General features: G+C 34.1%; 1 protein-coding gene across 1 annotated transcript in view; it reads right to left on the bottom strand.

Moving 5' to 3' along the window:
• The window catches only part of LOC100920900 (complement component receptor 1-like protein), a 66,336-nt gene that overhangs the window by 43,377 nt on the left and 1,629 nt on the right, over positions 1–21,330 (bottom strand). Inside the window, exons 2-5 of the mRNA XM_031968577.1 lie at positions 20,885–21,073; positions 13,416–13,607; positions 9,533–9,632; positions 6,868–6,958 (exon numbers count right to left, since the gene is read on the bottom strand). Of these exons, the coding sequence (XP_031824437.1) occupies positions 6,868–6,958; positions 9,533–9,632; positions 13,416–13,607; positions 20,885–21,073 (572 nt within the window). The remainder of the gene's footprint in view (positions 1–6,867; positions 6,959–9,532; positions 9,633–13,415; positions 13,608–20,884; positions 21,074–21,330) is intronic.

Below are 21,330 nucleotides of genomic sequence, written 5' to 3'. Positions count from 1 at the left end.
TCGACATAACAAATAAGGAAATAGTTTTAGAAAAATTTCACATTTAATCTTAAATCCCGCTCCCCCACAAAACTAGGAGCTAAACTACATAATAATGGTTTTTCTAGTTATAAATTTTAGAACTCAGGAATGAAGATACATTAGAAAACTAATTTTTGAAAAGTTTTTTAAATATTAGATAACTAATTACCTCTATGCTATATTTTACTGCTTCTTAGAAGTAAAGTGAACCAAATTAATTTAGTTCCATACAAATGAGGAGGAGGATGTATATTATCTTCTCAATTACAAAGCATACGAGTTTTGGGAGAAGGGTGATTTTTTATTAGGTGTATGGAACAATCCTGTGAAATACGATTCAATTTTATATCGTGCCATATAATTTCCAAAATAATTATCTGATAGCAAATGGAAAGGTAAAGACTTAAATATTAAGTCACATGTAAGTGCAATAAAAATCTCAATTCTAGTTATTATAATGTTCCCAAGTCTTGACTTATTGGGACAAGAGGAAGTACTTCTCAGTCAACAGGATTGATATGAGGACTACAGGGACTAGAAAGATTAGAAAGAAGCTACCAATCTGAGATGGAACAAGGTCTCCACCCTAGCATAAATGACACTTTGCATCTTGCTGCTGTTGCTATCATAAAAACAAACAAACAACAAAAAAAAACCTAAACGTGGGCTGGATGTACTCATCTTTCAAATTCCTCACTTACCCTGATATAACAATGTTGGTTTTGGTATATCATATAACAGGAGATATTAACCAATCCTCTAATGTAGTCTGCTCACTCAAGGGTCTGTTCCATCTTACCCCTAAACGCTCATGATAAATCTTATGCAAGTTTGGGAAGGGAAGGAATAAAATTGCAGATCAGCCTACAATGACTCAAGTTTGCTAATTTTTTGCTTTTATTTCTGTTGAGAGAAATAGGGTGGTTGCTTTTTTTTGTTTGATTTGAAGGTATATTTATTATTTTTAGCATTGATTTTTTTTTTTTATTTTGAGGTCCAAATTTTCTCCCCCCACCTGTTCCCCACTTGTTGGTAAAGCAAGAAATGGAGTATCAATTATACATGTGAAATTATGCAAAACATGATTTCATGTCAGCCATGTTGTAAAGAAGATGACACAAAGAAAAATAAAGAGAAAAGAAAAAAATTTAAAGTGGAAAAAATTAAGCTTCAATCTGCACTCAGACTTCATGAGTTCTCTCTCTGGAGGGAACAGCATTTTCCTTCATAAATGCTTTAATATTATCTTAGATTACTATTTTGATCAGAATAGTAAATCATTCACAGATATTACGTGAAATATTACACATTACTGTGTACAATGGTTTCTTGGTTCTGCTCACTTCACTTTTTGTCAGTTCACATATATATTCCCAGGTTTTTCTGAAACGATCCTGCTCTTCAATGCTCATAGCACAATACCATCATAATCATATATCACAACTTGTTCAGCTATTCCCCAATTGACAGGCATTGTTCAATTCCAATTTTGTCACCACAAAAAGAGGCTATAAATACCTTTATACACATGTGTCCTTTTTCTTTAAACTCCCTGGCATATGAGCTTAATAGTGATATTGCAGGGTCAGAGTTATGCCACTTTAGAGTCCTTTGGTCATAATTCTAAACTGCTCTTCAGAACTTCAGGATAGAAAAATGATATGATGTGTCTTTTTTAAAAACTATTTGAAAACACATCTAAATGTAACTATGTTTTCTAAAAAAGCATCTATCTAGGGAAAGGTGTACTAACTCCTAGATGCAAAATAATTTTGTCAAGTCCTGCTGAAACTAAAATATCAATAAGTTTACACTTGTAAAACCTACCAGAGTTTTTGATGCTATGTCTTTCTGAAGACTAAGAGTTATAGAAAAGTCCTAGATGAGACATGACTTTAATTTTAGGATTCAGGGAAGGTTACCAAAGAGCTATCTATTTAAACTGTCTCAAAAAACCCAAAATCAGATCAAAACTATAGCTTATAATAACTTTTAAAAAAGGGGAGAGGGATTCAAAGATATATTGGATTTTGTTTTCGTTACAAATTTCACATTATTATTGATTAAAAGCTTTCTTTATATGTAACATCATTAACTTAGAACTTGTTAATACTATTATTTAATTTTGTCTTTTAGTTATATTTAAAGTAGTTTAAAAATATTTGTAGAAAAGGATGTTCCCTCTATGCCCAAAGGGCTATCAAACTGTGCATACCCTTTGATCCAGTAATGTCTCTACTAGGTCTGTATTCCCAAAAAGAACACAAAAGAGGGAAAAGGACTCATGTGTTCTATAAGAAACAATCAGCAGGATGATTTTGGAGAAGCCTGAAGAGACCTATATGAACTGATGCTAAGTGAAGTGAATAAAACCAGGAGATCATTGTACACAGCAAGAAGATTATGTGATGATCAACTGTTATGGACTTGGAACTTTTCAAGCATGAAGTAATTCCAGGCAATTCAACAGACTTGTGATGGAGAGAGCCATCTGCAATTGAATGGGGAACTATGGAGACTGAATTTGGATCAAAACAGTATTTTCACATTTTTTTGCTAATGTTGTTTGTTTACTTGTTTTTTTTTTCCCCTTTTGATCTGATTTTTCTTGCACAGCATAATGTGCAAATATGCTTAGAAGAATTGCACATGCTTATCCTATATTGGATTGCTTGCTGAATAGGCAATCCATCATAATCATACATAACAACTTGTTCAGCTATTCCCCCATTGAAAAGTACCTGCTCAATTTCTGATTCTTTGTTGCCACAAAAAGAAATGCTATAAATATTTTTGTAGGTGGAAGGAGGGAGGAAGAAAAATTTAGAACACAAAGTTTTGCAAAGGTGAATGCTAAAAACTATCTTTGCATGTATTTGGAAAAATAAAAAGCTATTATAAAAAAAATAAAGTTGAATCAGCAAAGAACTCAAATGATGACAAGTAACACAAATGTAAACCTACCATGTAAGGATTGTGAGTGACAATTTTCATTCCATTTGTAAAGATGATATTCTTGCATTAACAGTGAATTTTTATGTGAAAATATTAGTACAGATTTTTTCTCAAATTAAGTTCGAGGAAATACTTACATGATAAATCTACAAATACCTATGTGGTCTTGTTACAAATCCAAGAAGCATACGTTATACAAATCATTTCCACCCTAGGATTATATAACATTTCCAGATATAGAATCAATTTTAGCTCTAAACACCTGTCATCCTGAATTAGGTTAAAGGCAGATTTTTAAAAAAGAATGGGACATGGGCTTTAGCTCTACCAAAGACTGATAAACCTAATAGGATTATTTTTTCAAAGTAGTCTTTTACTATTATAAATCAAGAAGGAACCCTCCCCAAGAAATCCATCACCTTAATCTGAGGGGCATGGTATTCTATTGTCCATCTTTATCGCAAAAATGCGTGTTACTTCCAATAAGTGAAAATCGATTCTAACACTTGAGTCAAACGATAAGTCACTGGTCTCACCATAGCTGAACAAATCTTTTGTCAGCATCCTGTCTTCCCTATGTTGATATTTGGAGGTGTGCTGTAATAGCACAACTTATGGGAAAGAAAAATTAAATGTCAAGTATTTCTTGTATTCACTTGTTGAACCAAAATTATTCTCCATTCAAGGTGACAAAACTTCTAACCTATTTAACAAGACTTCAACTCTAAGGTTGTTCTTGATCCAATTAGGATGAGGCTTTTCAGTCCTTATGTGAAGGAATAGATTGAGAGGAAGAGAAGCCAGAGTCTGCCCATAGATTCGTAGGATATCAAGCTTGCTTTTATTTATCATTACTGATATCTGCACAGCAAAAGCAAGAGAGAGAGTTGGCTCTGAATTCTACATGCACCCTTGAAACTACTTATACTTAGTTCCTAATTTGGGAGCATTATGAATACTACCTTAAGGAAGCTTTTTTGCTGGATAAGTTAAAGATGTATTTTACTTTGGAAAAAATCACGTGGGAGAGAAAGCCTGGAGTCCTGCATATTGGGCATTAGGACACATTTACCTATATCTATGTACAGGGAATATCCTTGCCAAGAAACACACAACTATACAGTCTTAGGAGGGCAAAGGGGAGGCGAGTCTTTGGAGCTCTAGAAGCAGAGAAAGAGAAGGAGCTATGAAGCTTCCCTATTCTTGTTATGGGGAATGGGGATTTGTTATGGGGAGATGGCTACCTCCCACTTGTGGCCTTCACCTAGGTCAGACCTTTGACAATATTTACCAGCTGTCCAATCTCGGGGTTCTTTTGTACAGTCTACTCCCTGTGCATTAAATCCCTTCCTTGGCTCTCATGACTCCTCCTCTCTTCTACGCTATACACACCCACTTCTTAGATTCCTACTATTATTCCCTTATAGTTCTGTTCAGGTGCCATCTCCTCTGGGAATCTTTTCCTGATCCCAGAGTTGTTAGTTCACCCTCTCCTTCCTTAAATATTTTATGTTTACTTTTCTGGGTTTTGTGTGTTATAAAGCACACAATGTAAAATTCTAGAAGGCAGTTTTTCTCTTGATTTCAGGGCTTTTGACTTTGTATCTAATAGATTATTTAATAAATAAGACTTTTTCAAGCAGAGATAAACTGAAAGGAACAAAACTTGGCTAGAATTCTTGTTCCTAATTCAAAAAGATCTTTCTAAACTTTTTTTCATTTCACTATGACAAAAGAGGTCTGAAATTTCACCAATTAAGAAATCTAATATAGTTAGGACACTACTTCTTCTCAGAATACCAATCTCTCCAGAGAGTTTAATAGACAATCAACATATCTTTCCTGTAATTCCATTTCTCTTCTCTATTAAATTTAACTATTTCTGCAAAAGACATCACTATTTTTCAATCATTCAAGCTTGCAGCTTTTCATCCTGAACTCCCTATTCTTACTCATCCCTTACATCCATTTAGCTAACCCTACTTCCATCCTTTTTTCTCCATTCACATGAGAACCCCCGAAATTCAAATATTTTTGACCTCTTACCTGGATTATTATTATAATCTTCTGACAGAAATGATATATTAATAGGCAATTGTGGGGAAGATACAGACATTTTCATGGTCCTATTTCCTTGTTTGCTGTCCAGACCATCTTATCTAGATGAATTCCTGTCCACTGTGTTCTACTCAGATTTAACTGGGGATAAATTCTTTGATTAAATTGTCCAAGGCTGGGGGTGATTAAGAAGTAAATGACATGATCAAAGTCACATCTCCTAATCCTTCATTAAAACAGGTCCACCCTCCAATAGGTTAATTCTTCTTCATTAATTGTTAAACAGAGTTGATTTGCACAATCAGGAACATCCACTTTCAAAGGCATATAAGTACTGCGTGGGTTCCATGATTTGGCTTTAGTCTGAGAGAGATGGCCTCATTCTTTTATTAATAATATGCTAGCATTATTAATAAAATGATTGATTACCCAGAAATTATGTCTCTCCAACTTTTTATACATCATACTTCTAATTGATCACCTTGCATCCAGTTTCTCTATAATCTATTCTGCCAAAATAAGCTTCCTAAATGACAGTGTCAATGGTCATGTACCTACCTTGTTAAAGAAGCTTCAACTGCCCCTTATTATTTAGAAGGATGAAAATAATACAAACTCTTAAGCTTTACATTTAAAAGCTTTTCACAGTCTAGTTCTAGCCTAAGTTTTCAGATTTATTTCAAATTATCCCCTTTATAATTCTAGGTTTCAGCTAAACTCAGAATTCCATTTATCTTCATACCTTTGTGTACACCTGGAACACACACCTTCACTTCTAAAAATCCTCAGGCTTCCTCTGGGTCAAACTCAAGTGCTATCCTCCCACTCTCACAATAGAGAGCTTTTCCTGACTCCTCTAATTGTTAGTGGCCTCTCACTCTTCAATTTATCATATAGGTTATATAATGTTATATCCCATATATCTCTTAAAATGCTGGTCCTTATCAAAGGCCTGAGGACAAAATTGTTTTTTCCTTTTTATATCTCTGGTGTTTAGCAGTGTTTTCTACACTGCAGGCACTTAATAAATATTTACATTACAGCAAAATAACGTTTTGGTCATGTATACTTATTGTGTATCTAATTTATATTTTAATATATTTAACATCTACTGGTCATCCTGCCATCTAGGGGAGGGGGTGGGGGGATAAGAGGTAAAAAATTGGAACAAGAAGTTTGGCAATTGTTAATGCTGTAAAGTTACCCATGCATATATCCTGTAAATAAAAGGCTATTAAATAAAAACCAAAAAAAAAATAAATAAATAAATATTTATATTATTGAACTGGAACATTCGGTGTAAATTAATTCCAACTGTTTTGATCCTAATTGAGATAGCAAGATAAAAGGAGCAGGATGCCTGATTGCAGAAAAGGCAAGAATATGTATATAATTCAAGGTTAGGGAGTATTTTAGAAGGTAGGCTTGGATACAGGGTGTCGGAATCTTTGGGTTTTAAAGGTGTCCTTAAAGGACACCAGGAGATAGGAGGACATAAAAAGGAAAAGTGTCCTATTTCTAACTTTTGCTTTGGGTTTGGCTTTTCCCCAAGAAAAGATATTCTCTTTCCTTTAAACTTTTAAGATACAGGTGATTGAATGTGCTTTGGTGAGCTAAACTAGAATAATGTCATAGTTCACAAATGAATATTAGAAACATAACCAATTTATAAGTTGGGGCTTATTGCATTATCATACTAGGTTTCAAGACCATCTGAAGATGAATATATTTCAACATGAATTTTGATTTGCATTTGAATAACAAAAAGACAAATAGTGCCTAATTCACAAATATACATGCAAAAAAAAACTCTTTAAATGTATGAATCCATTAATTACCTTTGCAAACTGGAACATCACCACTCCATACAACTTTGTTTCCAGCAATCTCACACAATCTTTTACTATCACCTATTAAAGTGTAACTGAAAATAAGAGAACATATTGATAGGACAATACAACTCGAATAAGCTAACAGACTGATACCTCAATCTTTCAAAATTATAGTTAGACCAAAGTTTCTATAAAAGTTCATGAAAAACATTATAAAAGTGGTGAATGAAACTCTTACAATTTAATCAAATAAGGATCTTGAGATTGGGAAAAAGACCCCAAAAGTTTGGGTTCATAGACAGGTGTCTCCAGGTGTTTCATTTACAGGTTTAAACCCATCTCCTTAGCCAAAGGGCAAAATTGGTTTTAATTATATCACCATTAAAAAGCAGGCTAAATTTACAAAAGAAATTAGCAGTGAAACAGAAGCAAGGAGACATATTTATCTAGCTTTCTATCATAGATATGCTAATTCTATGGCTCATAGGTAGGAAGGAAGAGTGGTCTCTGCAATTTGGTTCTCACTAACTTGATTATGATGACGACTTGAGGAGAGTTCTCCAGAATCAGGCAGACTGTCAGAACAATTGCATTCCTAGGTTGGATGGGGGAAGGAGTGCAAAGCTAGAGGACTTTGGGAATCAAATATACACCAGAACAGAAGCCCTCCCCAAGGTCAGGGGACCCCAAATCCACTGCTATATTTCCCTAGAAACTATACCATATCAGAGATATTTAAAGTACCATATCAAAGATATTTAAAGTAAAGTAAAGTATTAAGGATACCAAACCCTTAATAAATAAGCAAAACGTTAATATGCTTAACATGAATCTGGCATTACTAAATCGTTTTCTCAATGTTTCTTAATCTTTTTTTTTTTTTTTTAAATCCTAGTAACCTATTCTTTCTTCTTTTCTTTATTAATTCTTAAATTTTTTCTTCTTATATGTACATTAATTTTTTAAATACACATTTTTTTATGAAACATGATGGGAGAAAAAAATCAGAGCAAAAGGTAAAAACCACAGAAAAGAAAGAAAAAACAGAAATAAGAAGTGAACATAGCATGTGTTGATTTATATTCAATATCCATAGTTCTTTTTCTAGCTGCAGATTGCATTTTCTATCCAAAGTTTATTGGGATTGACTTGGATCCTGATCTTATTTTTAAAATGTCTCTGTTTAGCTTATATCATTTACCCCAACTTGAATCCCTCATCCTATATGCCTACCTAATTTTAAAGTTCCAGGCTAGTGATTTTATTTAGGTAATCTTTCTTTGCCATCTCAACCAAAAGTAATCTCTAGAAATTGTAGTACCTATTGCATATATACTTATTTTATGTATTACTCTCATATTAATATTATTCAGATAATTAACTGTTTTATATGTCTGTCTTTTACAGTTATCTCTTTCCATACTCTCATTAATTTCTCCATATTACAAATGAAGAGAAAAACTTAAATTCTACGAGGATTCCAAATTTATCTTTTTATCTCCAATGTCTTGTACAAGTGCATAGTAGCATTTAACAAATATTTTTTGAATAAAACATGTTGAGTTACAAGTACTTGCACTATAATTTCTTGTAATAAGTACTTAATTCTCTCCAACATTTGCTTAGAAATTATCTTGAAGAGAATACAAGCAGTTCTTGAATATTTAGCATTCATAGGACTATAGCACCACTACCTCACAGCAGTCCAATATTCTGATAGATCACTGACAGAACTCCTTGTTCATAGCTCATGAGCATTTCCAGGAGAAAGAAGAGGCATGTGAGCACCATCAAGATCTATCAGCCTCCTTGTGAAATGTGAAGAGTTTATCTTCTAAAAGAAAGCCGCAAACTCCTTTGTAAAAACCTTTTGGAATGCCTACTGGGGAGAAGCTTAAGTTAAACAATACTAATAACTGCACCCTTAAACAAGCTCAGTTGGTTGTCTCCAACAAAATCTTTAATGACCTCTATTAAATTAGATATTTGCAATATGTTTAGAATTATAATTAGTTATAACAGCGAACAAGATAAAATCATAGACTGAACTTGAGATGAAGTAATTCCCCTACCTAGTATTACAACCTCTACTCTCTCATTTTTCTTGAGACAGAGAAAAAAGTACTGCAAATAGCAGGAAATATGAAGAGTAGTTCTATCGTAATGACATTCATGCTACCAAAATAATACAATGAGGGTATAAATAAATACTAAAATGCCTCAGTGATTTATGATTTCATTAGTGTGGGCGAGCCCTCCAAGAAACAAAAACCAATCCTTCTGCATATTAGTAAAGAACCTTTGAGAGTTATCATGGCCAAAAATATAAAAGTTTATTACCTTACTCAGTGAAGTAATACCATTTCCAAACTTTGTTAGGAAGGCAGGCCTTTGTGCACTTTGAGCACTCAATATGTAGGCCATCATTGGAGTATACCACAATGACTTTCTAGGTTAATAGGCTCTGCAGAGCCTGTACTAACAAAGGCCTGGCCTTCAAAAATTCACACCATGATAGTTAAGTGTTGTAAAACCATCACTGAATTACAATCAACAAGATATGAATGACAATCACAGTGGGCTGTTTTACAAGCTCTAGAAACAGAGAAACAAAATCACAAAACTAAATGGTTAAATCACACTACACTTCTTAAGAAACAACTTACCCTTCTTCACAAGAATATTCAATTTGAGAACCAAACAGGATATCAGTTAGTATTTCAACTCGACCATTATCTAATGATTCTGGATTTGGGCATGATTTTTCTGGTTTAAAAAAAAAAAAAAAAAAAAGTCAACACTTAAAAAGCATTGTAAAATTTTCAAAAGTGGTATATTAAATATAGATAGATATCAATAGCTATATAGCAATACAGACATTGATATACTTTAAGTCAGGTAAAAAATCTGTAAAAACCTATCTGTAAAACATGTAATCTGACCCTCAGAAAAAGCCAATGAGGAACGTTCTACAGGTGTTATCTCCATTTTAAAGATTAGGAAACTGCGGTTCACCTAGGTGGCCCAGTGGATAGAGTACCAACTCTTAAGTCAGGAGGACCCAAGTTAAAATCTGAGCTCAGACACTCAACACTTCCCAGCTGTGTGACCCTGATCTATGACTGATTTACTAGAAAATGATCTTAACATCTGTGTGAGTTCCTTATTTGGATATCAGACATTATCATAGACATTACACAGATGTTTTACTTAATCAAAAGCTTTTTGCCTGAACAAAGAAAAAACAAACAAACAAAAACCTCCCCCAAAAAACAAAAGGTTAGGAAACTTGATTCAAAAGGGCTAGGTAACACACATACTAAGGGTCAGAGATATGGTTCAATTTCAGGATTTTGGCCTCCAAAATCAGCACCTCAAATAACATAAGAATATTAATGATACCACTTGTCAAGTATACTGAATATAGCACAAACTAACCAACCAACCTTTAGGCATTTATTAAATGCCTATTATGAGCTAGGGATGGAAAATATAGACACAAAAATTCAGCCCCTGCTCTTATGAAGTTTACATGTTCCTTGATGTTTTCTGGCATGAATCAAAGACTGAAAGGTTTTCTGTGCTGAAATACAAATCAAGTCCTCAATTCACCAGAATATATTCTTGATTCATCTGTTGTAGACCTCATTACAGGTCTTAGATAAGATTTATAAATATGAAGAATAAAAATTTATAAAGAAATGCAAGGAAAACTGAAAAATAGTATAGAAGAAAACAGATTATTTACAATAGTGTCCTATACCATATACAAAGATGAGTTTCCAATGGATGTGCAAACTAAATATGAAAGTATGCCATAAAAAATAGAGGATAACAGAAGTCTATGGCTGAGGCAGAATTTTTTTTTTTTTTTTTTTTTTGCTAAGGCAATTGGGAATAAGTGACTTGCCTAAGGTCACACAGCTAGGACTGGTTGAGTGTCTGAGGCCAGATTTGAACTCAGGACCTCATGACTTCAGGGCTGATGCACCACCTAGCTACAGGCAAAATTCCTAAAGAATAGCGTGGTCAATACAAAGAACACAGACGATATTGCCTACATAAAATTAAAAAAGATTTTACATAAACAAAATCAATAGGCCAGAAATCAAATAGTTGAGAAAACTCTCAACTATACAAAGCTCGCATTGAATATTTCTGACAAAAATCTAGCAGTCAAGATAGATAGGTAATATAATATAATTAATATAATATAATTTAATATAAACATGTAAGATCAAGAGCTATTCCCCTCCTCCCAAATAAGGTCAAAAGATATAAAGTATTCTTTTTTAATGGAATATAAATTTATTATTAAAATTTTCATTTTAATTGATTGATTTTTATAAACTATTCAATTTCAAATAGTTCCTTCACCTTGTCTCTAATCATGGAGCCAACCTTTGTAACAAATTTTAAAAGAGAGGAAAAAAAATTTAACTAAACTAACCAACACATTAACTTTCTAAGGACACAAATCATGTTCCATACTCCCAGTTTCCTATCTCTATAAGAAAAGAAAGTGTGTACATTTTCTCATTTGTTATCTGGGGCTAATCTTGCTCATTATAATTACACATCATGCAATCTCATTTTTTTAATTTTTCCCCTTACAATACACTGTACTAGACACTGTTTTTCAGACTATGCCTAGATTCATATAAATCTTCCCATACCTCACTGAATTCTTCATGGTACAATAATATCCCAGTGTATCCACCCATCACATTTTGATTGATCCTAACAATAGATCTTTGCCAGCACAAAAAGAGTGTTTCATGAATATTTTCACGTGTTATGGGCCAGAACTTGAAACAAGGTACCAAGTAGAATTGAGAAGACAATGGTTAAATCTAGTTTAGCATTGATTTAATCCTCCAACAAATAATGGTTTCCTAGTGATATAATGGTTGGTGTACACTCAGTGTGGGACATATAAGCAAGAAGCTCTCAGGGCGAGAAGGAGAAGTGCACTAGAAGCTCTCGGAGCCTGAGACAGATTCATAACATCTTGTATCTTTGTTAGGGCTGGAGGCTGAAGCACAAACACTTGAAAGTCTGGGAGATTCAGAAGCCAGAAAAGGCAGTCTAGGAGATCAGAAGCCAGAGAAGGCAGGCCTCTCAGAACCAAGGAGAGATACGCCTCCAGATAAAAGCCCCCCCCAAGAAACCTGCTCCCAGAGCATATTATATTTTAGATAAGAATTTTACATTGATGAGTAAAACCCATTTTTCTTTGACTAGTTTTGGGTTGATGCCTTGGTTGCTGTTCAGTCATTTCAGCTATATCTGAACCCTTCATGACTCTATTTGAAGTTTTCTTGACAAAGATACTAGAGTGGTTTGCCATTTCCTTCTGCAGCTAGAGTCACATAGCTAAAAAGCGGCTGTTGCTGGATGTAAACTCAGGTCTCATTGACTCTAGCTCCAGTACTCTATCTGCTTAGTCACCTAGCTGCTTCAGAGTAAATGCCTAGCAGCATAATATCTGGCTATAGCCCCTCCAATAATGTCTATGCCTATCTTTAGCGATCTTCTGAGCACGAGGTGAAATCTCAAGAGTTCTTGTGATTTGCATTTCTCTTATTAAGTGATTTTGAGCAATCTTTCAAATCACTAACAATTTGCAATTTTTTTTACTGAGGCAACTGGGGGTTAAGTGACTTGCCCAGGGTCACACAGCTAGGAAGAGTTAAGTGTCTGAGGTCGGATTTGAACTCAGGTCCTCCTGACTTCAGGGCTGGTGCTCTATCCACTGACCCACCTAGCTGCTCCCATGTTCATAGTCTTTTAACAACTGATCTACTAGAAAATGATCTTAATATCTGTATGAGTTCCTTATTTGGATATCAGACATTATCATAGAGATTACAGATTTTTTCCTTAATCAAAAGCTTCCCTTGATTATGCAAAAGCTTTTTGATATCATGTAAACTAAAACTACTGATTTTGTCTTTTGTGATCATTTCTTTTGCCTTGTTTGATTAAAGAATTCTCCCTCTAGCCAAAGCTGCAAAAAATACTTATTCTAGTTCCTTTCTAATTTTTTTATAGTCTGATCTTTCAGACTATCTAGGTTATATACATCCATTTTGGGATCATTGTGGTATATAGTGCGTGGAAGGGCAATTTCTTAATCCCATCTCCCACTAAGGTAGCCAAACTTTCCACTTTACAAAATTCTGATGCCTTTTGCAACAGTTAATGAACTCAGAGAAATAAAGGCTCAGGTTGGTAATGTCACTTCTTTAGGGAGCCTTGATGCTTGGCTGATGGGACATCCTGGGCATCTCAGAGAGGGGAGCTTTACTGAACTGAATAAACTTTCGTATCGTACCTCAATGCCTAGCCTAATTGAATACCCTTCTGCTAGAGCTAAATATTGGAATGAATAAGTGGCTCATTTTGTTCCAATTCCAAAATATTCATAGAAGCAAATTTGTGATTGAAAAAAAATTAGAAATAAAACAGTTTAATAGTTCAACATACATGAATGGAAAATTCCAATAACAACAAATTAAGATACATTATACTGGCAGAATTACTCACTTTTACAAGACCCTGAGACAGATGACCAAGTTCCATTTTCCTGACAGGTACTGATGAGTTGACCAAATTTACTGAGTGTATGTCCTGGCCGACACACAAAAGTCACAGTGCTGTTAATAGGAAAGTAATTTTTATTTATGAATGTGGCATCCAACTGCATAGTAAGGAACCGCTGTGGGGCATTACAGCTACCTGGAAACAAAAGGGAAAAGCGCCTTAAAAAAGGAATAGTCATCAAAAAAATATAGATACAAAATAAATTGCAGAAAAAGTTAAAAGGACTAGCAAATGAAAACATTTTGAATAACTGATGAAAATATTTTCTTCAAAAAGCTTACAAAGCAAAAAACCCTTCACAATGTCTCAGTACACTATATACCAAAAGATTCTCTATAAACTTTGCATCATATGAAAAGATACTTGAGCTGAACAGGCCCTGGTTTCCTTATGGATGGCTAGATGGGAGGTAAAACAGTGGTCTGGAGCCAGATAAATAAAAGGGGATTAACTGAGTTTTTAGTCATTCATCAGGTAATCACGAGAGCTCAGACTGATGTCAGAACTGAGTGTTTTAACTAGGGGAAGAAGAGAAAAGTTCTTTTGGAGGGCTAGGTCTCTATAAACTATACCGTTCATATTAATTTCAATGCAGTTGACAAATGACATTGTAAACATTCTTTAGTAATTACTTTAAACATCTTTTAGGTACTCTTTTAAAGACTAATGTACTGAAGAACAGAGAACTTGTCTTCTACATTCTCTCATGCCTCTTGTACTTAACCTACCTTTGGTTACTCAAGAAAAACATATAGTAAACTAGTAGTTGCTCAAGAAATACTTACTGAATCGAAAATAATTCACACCTTAAATTGACTAATGTACTAAAAACACATTTAAAATACAGCATTATTTCCATTTATTTGGCACTTCTATTCCACATGAATAAGCCTCCTGGGTAATTGAAGTTCACTTTCTAAAACAGCAAAGTTGTTTAAATTTTTTAAAAGTATTTTGGGGAGAAATATAAATTGTATTGCAAATCCCTTGCTTTCTTAAAAGAATATGCTGAATAAAATTCAATCTTTTGAAGGGGTTAACTTGGTGTCATCATTAACAGCACTAACAACTATTGTTAAGTGTTATATCACAAGGTATGCTCTCTGACAGCACATTTGAAGGTTGTAGGTAGGGCCCAAAAGGGAAAAATTCTTACCTCTAGAGTTCAAAGGAACTTTCAAAGAACTTGGTGACTTCACACTCCTAAAATTATAGCTCATGAGCTCCAGCAAATACACATCTTTAAAAAGTTAACCTATACAGAAACTAGGCATGGACCCACACTTAACACCATACACCAAGATAAGATCAAAATGGGTTCATGATTTAGGCATAAAGAACGAGATTATAAATAAATTAGAGGAACATAAGATAGTTTATCTCTCAGACTTGTGGAAGAGGAAGGAATTTGTGACCAAAGAACTGGAGATCATTATTGATCACAAAATAGAAAATTTTTATTATATCAAATTAAAAAGCTTTTGTACAAACAAAAGTAATGCAAACAAGATTAGAAGGGAAGCAATAAACTGGGAAAACATTTTTACAGTTTAAGGTTCTGATAAAGGCCTCATTTTCAAAATATACAGAGAATTGACTCTAATTTATAAGAAATCAAGCCATTCTCCAATTGATAAATGGTCAAAGCATATGAACAATTTTCAGATGAAGAAATTAAAACTATTTCTACTCATATAAAAGAGTGTTCCAAATCACTATTGATCAGAGAAATGCAAATTAAGATAACTCTGAGATACCACTACACACCTGTCCGATTGGCTAAGATGACAGGAAAAGATAGTGACCAATGCTGGAGGGGATGCCGGAAAAGTGGGACACTGATGCATTGTTGGTGGAGTTGTGAGCAGATCCAACCATTCAAAAAATTATCAAACTGTGCATACCCTTTGATCCAGCAGTGTTATTATTGGGCCTGTATCCCAAAGAGATCTTAAAGAAGGGAAAGGGACCTGTATGTGCCAAAATGTTTGTGGCAGCCCTGTTTGTAGTGGCTAGAAATTGGAAAATGAATGGATGCCCATCAATTGGAGAATAGTTGGGTAAGTAAGTTGTGGTATATGAATGTTATGGAATATCATTATTTTGTAAAAAATGACCAGCAGGATGATTTCAGAAAGGCCTGGAGAGACTTACATGAACTGATGCTAAGCAAAATGAGCAGAACCAGGAGATCATTATACACTTCAACAACAATACTATATGAGGATGCATTCTGATGGAAGTGGTTATCTTTGACAAAGAGAAGATCCAATTCAGTTCCAATTGATCAATGATGGACAGAATCTGCTACACCCAAAGAAGGAACACTGGGAAATGAATGTGGACTACTTGTACTTTTGTTTTTCTTCCCGGGTTATTTTTGCCTTCTGAATCCAATTTTTCTTGGGCAACAAGAGAACTGTACGGATCTGTACACATATATTGTATCTAAGATATACTTTAACATGTTTAACATGTGTAAGACTGCCTGCCATCTAGGGGAGGGGATGGAGAGAGGGAAGGGAAAAGTTGGAACAGAAGTGAGTGCAAAGGATGTTGTAAAAATTACCCATGCATATGTTCTGTCAATAAAAAAGTATAATTTAAAAAAAAAAAAGTTAGCCCATAGGTACAGTGATCCAAGGGAAAGACACTAGGATAAGATTGTAAGAAAGTAGTCACACAACAATTCGACCTCCCCACATTCCATAAACTTGGAGTTCATTCTTTCCCAGATACACAAATTCAGATATTGGTAGTGAGATGCACTTGCAGGAAAGATATGTGGTCTAAGTAAATTGCCTCTAGTACTGTGGGACCTCCATGTCCTTTCTCTTAATATTCTCAGGCTGCGACTTTTGAGAGCAGCACCTCTGTTGAGATAGGTTGCTCAGATACATTTCCTCAGTCTTATTATCTCCTCAGTGCCTGGCCCAAGTTCTTCTTGAAACAACAGTTGGCTCTCTTCTCTGCTGCCAGGGGTAGCCTACTTTTAATTCTGATTCTGTTCTGTGCTGGATTCAGTGTCTGCTACTGGAGACAAGAAGCTACCAATAGTGGGGTGAGAAAGATAACTTACCTCAACTTCTTTCTGTGTGCTCTGGTCATACTTTACCAATCTGCTTTCTCACTTGGCTTTCTCCCCTTCTTTCTGTTCCCAATATGAAACAGATTATCCCACAAGAAAGTAGGTGAGTGAGGCAGATTCTAGCACTAGCAAAGCTTCCCAGGAGTAGGGCTAACTTTTTGCCAGCCAGTTGCAAGTTGCCCTTCCAATTCCATCAGTGAAATTGCAGATTTTGTAAAGATGTTATGAGATATAAAGTTTTGTGTTTCATTTAAAACATATCATGAGCCCTTTCTGTTATTAACCAGCTTGAGGGGGATATCCATTGGTTAAGGACCAATTCTATATACATTCACACTCCCTTGTTCTCAAGGCAAGTGAAATGTGTACCAGATTCGTCCTAATGCTAAAGTTGTATTTAAATTCCTGTATCAGCTTTTTAATCTGTATACTACCTTATTTACAGGGTATTAACTAGTACTACTGCCTCTAAAAGCCATTTTCCTTTATCAAGTGCCGTGATGACAATTTCATTCTTCAGAAGTAACAAAGAAACCATTAATAGATGAGCTATTTTTGACCTGATTCTAATAACAAGAAAGAATTGGAGAAGTAAAAACGCAAGCATCATGAAAGTAATCATTCATCTTTAAAATTCATTATTGAGAGACAAGAAAGCCCCTAAGTCTGACATACTCCCTAGATTTTAGGAAAACATATTTCTTCTTCAGAGAAAGAAAATGTAGCATTACATGGCCTAAAAATTCTACTATTATCCCAGAAAGAATGAGAATCAAAAGGGAAGTCTAAAGAAAGAGAAATCATTTAGTTGTTTAAAAAAAAAAAAAAAAAAAAGAGGGAATTGCCTAAAGAACTATATAAGTACATAGGGAGCCTGACAATTCACTAATTTGGATTTTTTTTATTGTATGTTTAACAGTGACTATAAAAACAAACACTATAACAACTACACTAAAGGCAGTGAAATTGATGCTTTGTCATGAACAATATAAATTCTGGAAACCTCATATTGAAACACCAGGAGAAATAGAGTACAATATAAATAGAATATAATTACATACTCTCAGGTGCAGTTTTATCAAGCTGGCTTTGCTCAAACATTTTTCTTTGTTATAAGGAAGAGTTTTAGTAGTGGTAGTAGGTTGAAGTCACTTTTCTGTAGAGACATGCAAAACAAAAAGGTACTTAAAGTACTGTTAGATATGGTTGAACTTTGATCAATGAAATGTTATCAAAGTATTAGAAAAGGGCAAATGTCTCAGTTTTGTTTTGTTTTTTAATGCAAAGAATGATCTGTTGAGTTAAAAAGATCAGTAAGCTTGACTTTAAAAAAAAATTTGGAATGGTTAACGAATATGCAGAAAAGCATCTGGTCATCATGAAGGGTCTACCTAGCTTCATCAAAAATAAGTCATGCTACACTAACCATTTATTTTTTTAAAACAGGGTTAATTCTCATATATTTTTACCATGTTTAACATATATTGGAGTACATGCCATCTAGGGGAGGGGATGGGGGAAGAGAGGAAAAATTGGAAAACAAGGTTATTCAAGTGTCAATGTTGAAAAAAATCCTTGCATATGTTTTGAAAATAAAAAAACCTCAATAAAAAATTAAAAAACAAAAAAAAAACAAAGGGTTAATCTGTTTTGTGCAAGAAGGAGAGAGAAAAGTAAACCAACTCAGAAAACAGAGTGGTGAAGTAAGATCCCAGAGCACATAGAAAGGGACTGAGGTGGGTTATTATTTCTTAGCCCCACTGGTTCATAGCATCTTATCTATTGGTCCAGTGGGAGATACTGAATTCAGCACAGATCAAATGGAAATGGTTCCCTGGCAGCAAAGAAAAGAGCCAACTGTGGATTCAAGAAGGACTTGGCTCAGGCACCAAGTAGAAGAGAAGGTCAAGGGAATCCAATATCCTTGGTAGATCAAGAAAATATTGCACATATAAATTTACATAGATTTAACAAAGCATTTGAAAAGTCTCTCATGGTATTCTTGTGGATAAAACAAGAGACAGTGAACAGATTTTGTGGATTCTGAATTGTCTTACTGCCAGACCCAAAAAGTTGTCATTAATAGCTTGATGTCAGCTTAAAAGAAAGTTTCCAATAAAACACCCTAGGGATTTGTCCTTCATTTTAGCTAATGTTTTAATTAACAAAATGCTTATCAAAAGTGCAGATGCTATCAAATTTAAGGAGAAGGATAGTGAACAAAGTCAGGATCCCCAAAAAAGCTCAAATGATTACATTGTTATCAATGTTAAATTTCAAACTTCACATTTGGTTTTAAAATGTATACTTCTAAAGTACATGATTTTGTCTGAAGTTTTAACAGACTGACAGTTCAGTGAATCAATACTATAGAATGACAGCCAAAGAAGTGTGATATTGTCCAAACTGCATGAGAGTCATTGTCAGGCCATACCTGAATCCACATGTGTAGTTCAGAGTACCACTTTTTAGGAAGCATCACTGGAATGTAGACAAAGGTGTAAAGAGCCACAGAGAACACTAAGGAAGGGTGGCCAGGACTGTGAAGGGTACTAAAATTATATCATATCAGAACAAGTGGAAAGAACCAAGAATTTTTAGTTTGATAATGTGAAGATTTAGAAGAAATATGACAAGTCTTCAAGTTTTTTAAGAGCTTAAACCTGTTCTTGGTCTCAGAAGATAAAACTAGGGACACTGGACAGAAGTTACAGAGAGTCAGAATTGGTTTTGCTATATGGAAAAACTTCCTAATAATCAGAACTATCAAAAGTGAAATGGGATATCTCAGGATATACTCCAACCCAGTACAGGTCTTTAAACATGGATTATTATTTACTGACTACATTGTAGAAGACATTTTTATTCAAGGGATGGTTTGGGTTATATGGCTTAAGTTTTCTTTCAATTCAGATTTTGTGATTTTGTAATTTGATGCTTTTAATCTAGCATGGCTTTTGAAATCAAATAAATTTAGAATTGTGTAAAAAACAATAACTGGAAAGGAAAGAGTTAACCCTAAAGTACACAAATGACTACCATAGAGGTTTCATGACATCTATTTTTGTCTCTTAAAATGCCTGTTTGTTTACTTTTTGATTCGTTGCTATATTCCAGCTCATGGAGGCTGCTTACTAAGTGGCCTTAAATAAGTGAGGTATGTCAGAAAACATTACTGAATGCAAGTATTTCCTCCAACACTGGAGACTGCAACATATCTATAAATCCGCTTATACCTGTTCAATTCTTATCTATATCTTCCTATAAAAGTACTTCATTCTTGGGGGAGGGGAGAGCGGGGAAAACAAGTGGAAGGGATAATGATCACAGAAACAGAAGCACACATATTCAAATGTATATATGTTTGATGGAATTTGCAGAAAATAAAAACTAGGTCAAGGATTATTTAACAATCTTTTTTGAAAACCAGACAGTAACATGACAAAAGTAAAACTTAAGTCTCAAGTCATATTATAAAAAATTGCATCTGTATTCACAGACAAAAACATGAGAAAATAATCATTAAAAATTAATTGCCTCACCAAAAAAATAAATAAATAAAAATAAAAGGAGAATTTTTTTTTCTCTCAGTTACAAAGGACATATAAAAATTATTAAATAATGAATTATCAGAAACAAGACTAATTGATTCAACTGCATGGAAAAATTATCAACAAAAAATATCCAATAATTCGATGGAACAAATATTAATTGGCTACTACGTGCAAGGCACAAAAAGAAAAACAATAAATTAGGAATGTATCAAAAATTATATGTCAATCTAACATCTAAAATAAGGAACCAGTACAAATAGTACATGGCCCTAACACTTGGTTCATTTTGTACAGTCAAAGGACAATTTATAAAAATGATAGCACAGGTCAATAATAACATGGGAAAACTTCAACCTCACTACAGATCAAAGAAACAATTTAAAAAACAAATTAAACAATTTAAGGTAACACTATATAGCTTTCAAATTGATCCTAGAAAAGGAAAAAGAACATATGACAAATATTGAAGTGTCAAAGAACAGATAGAAAAGGAATAAGATGTTAGGCATATTTAAAGTGTTACAATTTACAGGATTGTAGATTTAGAGCTAGAAGGACCTTACATTTGAGTCTAACCTCTTCATTTTACAGATGAGGAAAATGTGGCACAGAAAGTTTACCTAACTCACCCAGTCTAAGGAAGAAACTGGATCAGATTTCAAGTCCAATCTCATCTACCAGATCATGCTGTCTCTATGCAGTTTGTTATGTACTAAGTTTTTAACAAGTAAATTATTTTCCTTAAAAACAAACATAAATTAACAACTTACGATCACAGAACTGTGGGATTTCTGACCATTCCACACCCTGGCAAGTAACTGAGTCTGACTTCCCAGGTATTTTAACATAACCAGTATCACATCTGTAAGTTATGGTGGTTCCATCAACAAAGATTTTATTAGCATCATAGTTTTCTTCTGGACGAGCATTCTGAAATGTTGGCAGAGTACTACAATCACCTAAAAAAAGTGATTAAATATTACAAACTATACACAATTCCAGCAACAGGGGAGATGGTTATTAAAAGAATCTTACTTTTCTAAGAATATTGTTTTCATATCCAGCCTTAGACACCTAGTAACTATATGACACTGGGCAGCTCACCCCTTTGTCTCAGTTTCCTCAACTGGAAAATGAGGATAATATGAAAGCAGGGTTATTATGAGGATTATTGCAAAGCATGAAATGAGATATTAGTAAAACTGCTTAGCACAGT

This window comes from Sarcophilus harrisii, chromosome 4 (assembly GCF_902635505.1).
Source record: "Sarcophilus harrisii chromosome 4, mSarHar1.11, whole genome shotgun sequence".
Classification (NCBI taxonomy): Eukaryota; Metazoa; Chordata; class Mammalia; order Dasyuromorphia; family Dasyuridae; genus Sarcophilus; species Sarcophilus harrisii.
This window is presented reverse-complemented; position numbering and strand designations above follow the sequence as displayed.